This window comes from Squalius cephalus (assembly GCF_949319135.1).
Source record: "Squalius cephalus genome assembly, contig: scaffold_37, whole genome shotgun sequence".
In the NCBI taxonomy this organism is placed as follows: Eukaryota; Metazoa; Chordata; class Actinopteri; order Cypriniformes; family Leuciscidae; genus Squalius; species Squalius cephalus.
Genome location: NW_027645811.1, coordinates 1742677 through 1752336, shown reverse-complemented (window position 1 = coordinate 1752336; position 9660 = coordinate 1742677). Strand labels below are relative to the sequence as shown.

Genomic DNA, 9660 nt, shown 5'->3' with positions numbered 1-9660 from the left:
AAACTGATTTTACCGCAAACGTCATCATGTACGCCCCTCATCAATGTGATATCAACGCAGGGTTCTACACATTGTACGTTTACACAGACATCATCCAGTATCAAGCGGTCGGTGATTCTCACGTGCCCCTTTTGAGATGCGTACATATATCGGGTAAAAGCAACGACGCGGTCATTGCTAGATACGACAACCCACATTACGCATCGATCAATAAGGATCACATCACCGACATCACCATAGAGTTGAAGGACGATCAAAACCAAGAAGTACCATTTTCTTACGGGAAAGTCATCGTAAAACTACACTTTAAACCAAAAAATGGTTTATTATAGACCCGGAGAGACCGCGGACTATGTCAGCTACTACCGAAATCAGGCCGGAGGCGGTTTGCCCGGGTATGCCGGGGGAGGAGTTATGTATGGAGCAGGCTTAGGGGGTCTTTTCAGAGGCCTGTTCAGGATGGCTATACCTCTGTTAAAAAGAGGATTTAGCATCGCAAAACCCCACCTAAAATCGGCCGCTAAAAATATAGTATCCGACGTCGTCTCAAACGTATTGACGCGTTCGCAGAACAATAAAGCTCAAGACGGATCAGGTCTGATGGTCATGGCCCGTAAGAGGATGTCTAAACCACCGGGTGTCAGGAGGCGTGGTCAGTGGGGAAAGAAGAAAACAACACATGGACCAAAGAAACGCTCAGTCATACGCAGAAAGCGTAAGAAGTCTGTTAGTCGAAACGCGACGATCAAGAGAGTCGCAAAAACCATTTTCTAACATGGCGTTATTGCACCGCATGTCGGGAGAGTGCATCAAGTCCGAGTTGGACCTATTTACAGTCCCGCTGACGCAGACCGTTATTGAGAAAAACGGCTATTTAGAAGTAGCCCCATTATCGGCCATATCGGACTCTGCACCATTGGAGTTTTTTATCGCCGGCAACGGCGATGATTATTTGGATCTTAATAACACGATGATCTATCTACGGGTGAAAATCAAAGAGCCTGACGGAGACGATATCCCCCACCCGGCAACAGTGGGTCCAATAAACTACCTGGCTGCTAGTATGTTTTCACAAGTCGACGTAACCCTTGGCGACCGCCTGATATCGCAAAGCTCCGGAACTTATCCCTATCGCTGTATCCTTGAAAGTCTGCTCAACTACGGTAAAGATACGCTGGAATCTATTTTCTCCGCCGGTTTGTTTCACAAAGACACAGCCGGTCAGATGGATGTACGTGACCCCGCAGGCCGTAACGAGGGGTTGACGAAGAGATCGACCTACACCGCTCGAAGCAGGAAGGTGGAACTTCTTGCCCCCATACACAGCGATATATTCTTTCAGGAAAAACTTTTAATTAATGGTTTGGATTTAAAACTACGCTTTATACGGGCAAAGGATGAATTCTGTCTGATGAGGTCCGACGACGTGGCTTACAAATTACATATAGTGGCGGCGTCCCTATTTGTCAAAAAAGTTTCTGTATCGCCGCCGGTGAGACTGGCTCACGCCCAGACGCTGCTTTCGACCACGGCCAAGTATCCCATTGATAGGGTCTGTCTAAAATCGTTCTCCATACCCGCCGGCTCTCGTGTTTCGAATCAAGAAAATTTGTTTTTAGGAACACTGCCAAAGTCTATCGTTATTGGTATGGTCGACAACGACGCATTCACCGGCTCCTACGAAAAAAATCCATTCGCGTTCAAACATTACAATCTGGAATTCCTAGCAGTCTACGTAGACGGTCAACAATTTCCCGCCAAGCCTCTACAACCTAATTTCGATGCCGGTTTGGCAGTACGTGAATATTATCAGCTGGCGATGACGACCGGGAGACACCTTAAAGATCGACCGCTCTGTATCGACAGGAATGATTACCTGAACGGATACACGCTCTACGCATTTAACCTGACGCCGGATGAGGACTGCGGCCAGCACATTTCCCTCATCAAGTCCGGGAACATCAGAGTCGAAGCTCGTTTCAGACAAGCGCTGCCGAATACCATTAATTTAATAATTTACGCCGTATTCGACAGCCTCATTGAAGTGTCTAACCGCAGACAGGTACTGATCGATCACTACTGAGAGATGAACACGCTACAACTCGCAGCTATCATGGATAAAATAGCATGCAGGGGTCATTTTCTCGGGGTTCTACCGAGCGATCAACTACCCAAAAAACCGCTGAGGATCTTACCGTCGATGGGGATCATTAATACCGACCCGGCTCGATTGCCGGGAGAGCATTGGATCGCCGTTTATTTAGCTCAAGAAGGGACCGCTTGTTTTTTCGACAGCTTCGGCAATCCGCCCAACAGCCCCCGCTTTCCAATCAGCATCAGTAACTTTCTAGCCGTCAACGACGTCAACGTATTATATTCCGACAGACGCGTCCAGGATTATTCATCGGATACCTGCGGACAGCACTGTGTGTTTTTCCTATATCATTTAGCCAGAGGTCACGACTATAACCATGTGATGAAACTATACACCGATGATTATATTAAAAATGATAAAATGGTGTCCCTCTTTGTGAAGAGATTGAGACCCCATGTTTGTAATGATAAAATGTTATCCTGTATTCAGTGCGTGCAGACATGTTTGAAGTATAAATAAAAAAGCTTAAACCATTATATTTCTCATCGTCTTTTATTTAATGATCACACAAAATCGTTACATTTCCAACCATTGTCCTCGGGCGATAGCCGGCGAGTCTCCGAAATCTGGAGCCAAGCGAGGCGAATATCTCCTAGCCTTTTTTTTATAAGGTCTAACAGGCGTCGATGGGGTGAGAGTGTCGGGTTTACTCTTTAGAGCCGAGTTTCCGAACTCAGGAGCCAGGCGAGGTGAATATCTCTGCGCCTTTTTTTTATAAGGTCTAGCAGGTGGTGATGGGGGTTCTACATGTTTGCTCTTTAGAGAGTTAATCGTCCGTCTGACCTGTTGATTCGGCACCGTAGAAAAAGGAATGTTTAATTCGGCAAAGGCCCGTAGAAACTCTGACCATCCTGGAGGTCTCCGGTCATCCCTAACGTTTTGCTGGGCCGTAACATTTTTTAACAAATCGACCATGTGTGAACCTTGTACGGCTTTACCCCTGAACACAAACTCCCCGGATTCGTTCCACGAGCTTAGTCCTTTAGCTTTAGACATCTTGTCTAATATGTATCTGCTGTTTTTCACACTTCTCGACGGCACATTCTTCAGAACTTCGTCAACGACAGCCTCCTCAGCTTTACCGTCTTCAGCGTTAGCAGCAGGCGGTGATTCGTCTTTATGAGCGGGATCAAGATCGGGTAACGAAAGCGTTAAAACACCGCTCTCACGATCCCCTTGTTTAACGATGGTCAAAAACCTGCTCAGGGTATGGGTGTAAAGTTTGACTTTTTCGTAAGGATTCAAATCGGTGCGGCGTAAAATATTTCTTATGGCGGAGTCCAAATCGTTCTCCACGGTCTGTTGAATGTTCTCGCGAGCATTTTCACTCTTGAGCTTATCCAGTTGATGGTGAGGGACTAAATACATCTTCTCGGCATACTCCATCCTATCGATTTGCTATCAAGTTCGTGAGAAACGGCAAGGCTACGCTTAGGAGCGGCAACAGGAACCCTCCCTTCTGGTTGAAGACTCGTTTCTTGGCCGCTATGCCAATTTTTTTATTGGCTACAAATTTAATATCCGCTTTTCTCTTTTTCAGTTTTTGGTACTGTTGCCTGTTGACCGGGATGACTCCATAGAGAATGTTTAGAGCCAGTTCGCAGAGCGCTAAAATGAAGTCGTCGGACGCCGATTGTAAAATAAGTCGTCGTTGTTTAGGAGTGGCTTTATGTAGCAGTTTTAACACCGGCAGATGCTTACAAAGTCTGGCAGACATGGTTATCACGCTCTTCTTTTTTTCGGGATATAAACCACTTGACGGTCCGAAAGCAATCCTGTTCTGAGACGGTACTGCTCCGGAGTTTTTGCTTTATAGTCTATCATGAGATAACCGAAAGGTCGGTCGACCGCGTCTTGATAACATTCCATAAAGTATTTTGTGTTTCCCGGGTACATTTGACGACCTAGCATCGCCACTTGATGGACGTCCCGGGGATTTTTAAACAGGATCATATAATTGGCGTTTAAGCTGATGGTTCGGCTGGACTTACCCTGTGCAAATAAATTTTGCACTATGTAAATAGAGCTGAGGTTCCTGTGGTGACAATATTGTGTAAAAACGCGTTGGAGTTCAACGTTAGCGCTAGCTTGCTCCATGAGATCGTCCACCACCAAAAGGTTTGTCTTGGTGACAGGCAGTAAATCATCATCATTCAGACTCTGGGGTATTCCTTGTATAAATTTAATGTCATACAATTGAAGTAAATCATCGTACAAAGTTTGCCAGCAATCATACAACCAAACAATGTTTTCAATTTTCTTGGAAATGATATTCAACCCTTTTTCCAACAAAAGTTTTACAAAATAAGACTTTCCGGAATTGGAGGGCCCAGAAACCACGCAGCTGAAAGGGTGTTGAAGTCTGAAATCAAAATTGGACACATCCTGAGACCCTCTATGCATCATCTGATCAGTAGCCATAAGGAAGCGTGCTATAATCGCTTAGAATCCTACATTTATTGTAGACGACCTTAAACCTTTTAACGACTGATTTGTTGTGCAATGTGAGAGTCTTTTTATCTCGCACAATGTTTTCCGTCTGAGCTAGGATGTATTTGGATCTATCATGAGACGTCACATAGCTGTCAACCAGACCAATCAGGGATTCGAGACAGATAGCTCGGGAATTTTTAGCATTCAGAGTTATACCTTTAGCTTTCATCGAAACTTGACCTTTGGCCGTCTCAAATCCATACGATTTGGGGCCGCTCGAGCAGAAGACGGTTATATAATCATTGGGGGCTAATTCGCTGGTCAGCTCCCCTAAATGGTCGCCCAAAGGAGGCTCCCAGTCACCGTCCCTAGACACAAATAAGACACTGTCTGTGTCAGAGTACAGCAGTCGGTCGCCTAGTCTGTCCATCAATTCGTACAATTCCAGTCGGGCGTGCGCGGTAGTGAAAGCGCCCACAAAAACATTCACGTCGCGCGTCTTGCAAACATCGTCTTTGTCGGGTTTATGCTGTACGAGAGCTACGTCGTCTGAGACGAATGAGAAATACCTCAGCGTGTCGGTATTGCCAAAAACAATTCTAGTGAAATCTTCGGGCTCGCTCACCAGAATCGTTTGAGGTAAGTTTGGTCTTAAAGAGAAGCGCCCCCACAAGCTATTGAGAATTAATTTAGTGATTGCCCTTTGGGCCGCATTGTACTTTATTTTTTCCGGATCGAGTTGAATGCCCTCTTTTTCAAAATAGTCGCGAATGTAAGCCTCTTTCTCAGCATCCGTGGCAACGTTCGAGGGGTACCCCGACGCTTGTTGTTTCAAACGCAAGAAGGTTTTTACGTATTCGGCAAACAACGTGTCTGACCGCTGTGGAAAATGCCAAACCTCATCTATCTTGGCTACCACATAGCCCTTCTCGATGGCTTTTAAAAGCTCGATACTGACCCAACAGCCCGAGAGCGATCTTTCCTCGTCCGTGTGGGTACAGCTCGAGGTCTGGTTTTGGTCTTGAGCGCAGGTTCTACATAGCGGAAACATGAGTTTTCCTTGGCATCTGTAAGGGAGAACCAGATGCAGTAATTTACGGGGAGGGTACACGGTCGCTTTGATAAGTCCGTAATAGTTTTCAATCGGTTCGAAATCTGCGAAAATGATTTCGGGGTGTTCAATCGGGTAAGTTTTCCTGGCTTGGCAGAAAGGATACAAACTTGTGAAATCCAGATACCTTATTCTCTCATCACCGGTCACTTTGTGGTATAGTTTATAGGCATTGGTTCGGCCTCCGTAAAGCGCATCTCGAGGATTTAATCTCTCTGGGGCGGAATAATTGGTCATAAATTCTATCACGGAGGGATCGGTCTTTTTCATCCGGCTCCATTCGCATTCCCAAAGAACCTCGATTTGCAAACCGTATGCGTTCCGGAGAATCTCAATCTTATCGTCAAACTGGTTCCTGAGAACCCCGTAGGGTACTCTGGACAGGGGGTGCACCTGATTGGGTTCAAAGCGACAGCAGTGTCCGTGGAAGATGCAGCCTGCGTATTCTAAGCCGTGCCTGACACCGTCCTGCTCGTAGTAGCCGTCTAAAAAGTACCTACCGATCGATACTTCGCCGTGGTTTAAGGCGTGATGAAGGTCCACGTTTCTAGTCTTTTTTATATACTCGAGCCATTCGATCGATCCGCTTGAGTAGGACTTATTCTGATGGATGTACGCTTTGTTATGCGTCAGGGCGAGCGTGTTTCTGGCGAGATAATGTGTTTTGAAGACCCCCATCGCGCAGCTGGCGATCGTCGTGAACCCAAAAGGGTCGAGTTGGGTGCAGTCTAAGAAAGACGCCCTGTACTTCATGCATCCTTCGCGCAATAACACAACGTCGTTAACGCCATAGGCATACAGTTCTTTCTTGAAGTTAAAGAACTTACCCTTCACCGTGCTGTACCAGGCATCAAACTTTTCTCGGTCTTTATCCGACATGTTATCGTAGTTGTAGAACTTTTTGTCGGGGTATGGTCCGATATAGTTCTCATTTTCCACCCTGTTGAAAAGATGGGGGAAGTAGCCTTTTTCAGTCGTCGTTAAGTCTAACGCCGCGGGCATTTTGGCGAGAGCAAATGGGAAAAATGAGTAGCTATCGATATATCGCTGGTCAAATGCATCATCATACAACAAGAGTAGTTTGCAGCCTTGCATTATGACCTCAATCGCGATCCCTGCTTTGCAAAAATACTCGAGGATTAGAAAGGCGTCGAATCTGGAGGCGTAATGAGCGATGAAGCAGTAGCCTGTGTATCGGGGTTGTCTGAAGCGCTTGATTAGCTTAGCGATGCAGTCGGTACCGTGAGCAGTAAATTTCATGCCTTTGAATGTGATGGCGCAGACAAAATTAGCCACGTGTCGACCATTTTCATAACGTGTTTCAAAATCGTAGAAGATGTATTTCTGACATGGTTCTTTAGGCTCTAGAGGCTGTATGAAGCATTGATGCTCACCATCGCCCACCAGATGTCCGCGAAAATGGACACATTTGTCTGGGGCGCATATGTGTTTGGTTTTCTTGCTACCCGGTTTAACGTCGTAACGTCTGCCACATAGTTTGCAATATTTGATCATATCACAGGCGGGGTATTCCTGCCTGGGAGGTGTTTTTTTTTTATGCATTTCAAAACAATAAGCCGATTTACAGTACCTCAAGCAATCGGGGCAATGTATGATTCTTTCAGGGAACCTAAAACATTCTGCATCAAAACAGATGTTGCAGGCATGCTTACAACGATGGTTTCTGCGGTTGGTGTAAGATTTATAGCAAAATGGACATACGTATGTTGAACCGATGAATGCCGTCAAACTCGTTATCATGTAGTAATGCTCGTTGTGGAGATAGAGGAAGACCGTTTTTGGGTGGGGTTCGTCAGAATTTTGGTAGGTTTCTAAGACCAAGGCATTAGATCTGTGAAATACGACGATTTTAATACCCAGCGCTCGTTCAAACGAGGCTATGTCGCCGAGGCCGATTCGGTCTTGGATTGAGAAGCCGACGCTGTTTTGGATGGAGGTAGCCAGTTTTTCTAACTCGCTCTCGGGGTGTTGGGGGTTAAGGAAACGGGTGAAATATTGGTGGGGCAAAATAAACTCGTCTTTTTTCTTTTGATCACCTCATCCACAGCGAGGTCTGTGAGTTTCCGGCGACTACGGCCTCCACCTTGTCTGCTCATGGCTAGGGAGGCTTCAAATTCGACCGCGTGGTCAGAGAGTAACCGGTCGTTGCTCTGTAAAACTTTTTCAATTTGGTCCATAACCCCGTCCATGTCGTAATTATTAGCGGGGGTTAAAATCCCACTAACGGGGGTCTGTAAACTGGAAGCCGTCAATGTGATATTGATCACCGGAGAATTTGGGTCAAATTCCCTAGCGAAATTGACAATTCCGTTGAGCATGTTGTGTAGGCGGGTATGATAAGAGGCCAAATCTGTAGAGTTGATCTCTCTCAGATTCGTAGTCCTTCTCAACGTCACACTATTGAAACGAGGTCGTGGTAAAACATGATATCCGTTAACGTCTCCACCCTGGCGAATCAACCTGTCAATGTCTGTACGGCTTAATCGCATCTGTGTAGTAGGGTCGACATTACCTGATGCGGACGGTTGTGAAGTATCGGGGGGGATTGGCAGAAGTCTGCGTCGTCTGACCCGTCCATTTTTAGATTTCAGACCAAAACACTCAGTATTACAAAATCAAAAGGCTATAGGTTAAAACAAGCATAAATGAACTATTACAAATCAAAAGAGTATAAAATGGATACATGGAATATTAAACAATCAGAGTATAAAAAAGGCTAAAATGAAATATTACAAATCAAAAAGGTATAAAATGGATACATGGAATATTAAACAATCAGAGTATAAAAAAAGGCTACATGAAATATTACAAAATCATAGCAGACGTGTAATATCAGATTATATATAAACAAAGTATAGATGAAATATAAGTATTACTCGGAATAACTCTATATTCAATTTGACTGTGTTGTCTCATCTATGATGGTGAGAATAAGGTGATGCATAATGAGTATCAATTCCCGATGGTATTCGTTCACCCTGCGATCATTTCTATCAAAACGCTGTTGAAAGCTTGATCTCATACCATTGACACGACTGAATATATCATCGACCAGATCCTGAATAAAGCGATCCTGCGCATCGAATCGGCTATGTGTCTCGCCGCGCAATGCATCTAATCTGCTATGGGTTTCGATTTGTCTGTCACGAGACTCAGTGTGCAACGCAATCAATTTGTTGTTTATGTCAACCTGTGCGCGACGAAACTCTTGGCCCAATGATTCTATTGAATTAATGAGACTTTGCGTCAGAGGAACATCATAGCATGGTTCATCAACCGACTGAGGCGGCGACGCTTGTTCCACTTCTACTTCTTCCGACGATGGTGAGTGAGAAGGAAACGGTGTATGACCAGCATTGCTGGTTGACACCTCGCCACGTTCGCTCGTCCAAGAACTCTGTTCCCAGGCGTCGAGTTGAGGTGTGTCCCAGGTAGTCACGTCATCGTTATGGCTTCCATTCGAGTCTGCTGCATGTAAAAAAAAACCTTAATGTCATGACTCCATCGGAGTTTAAATGTAAATAATGTAGATAGTCTCACCATGAAACAGCGCGGGCTCAGGACTGTTTGGAGGCGTTGGACAAAGAGTGTTCCTCTCTGGAGGGGTGTCTGGAGGGCTGTCAGGACTGATCGCCTGGGTAAAACGATAAGACTTTATTGGGGGTTGGACGCTCGGTTCAGGTCGGACCACTGCTGTAAAACGATAAGTCTTTATTGGTGGTTCACCGCTGGGTCCGGGACTGACCGGTGAGGTAGGACGATCCGTTTTTCTAGTCTTCTTTCTCGATGGTTCACCGCTGGGTCCAGGAAGTGGTTTGTCCTCGTTGGATTCAGGAACTATTTGATCATCATCAAGCATCGGGGTGGGGTTAGGAGAGGGTTGGGGACGATCAGTTATGACAATGGTTGGGTTTTCATCGCCATCTTGCGTGAGATCGAT

General features: G+C 45.6%; 1 protein-coding gene across 1 annotated transcript; it reads left to right on the top strand.

The window, feature by feature from the left end:
* Positions 1-775: 775 nt before the first annotated feature.
* Positions 776-2083, top strand: LOC307154201 (uncharacterized protein F54H12.2-like; the record flags this gene model as incomplete). Its single annotated transcript, XM_079898969.1, has 1 exon — positions 776-2083. One exon carries the CDS (start codon positions 776-778, stop codon positions 2081-2083), a length of 1308 nt encoding a protein of 435 aa, XP_079755095.1.
* Between the last annotated feature and the right edge of the window lie 7577 nt (positions 2084-9660).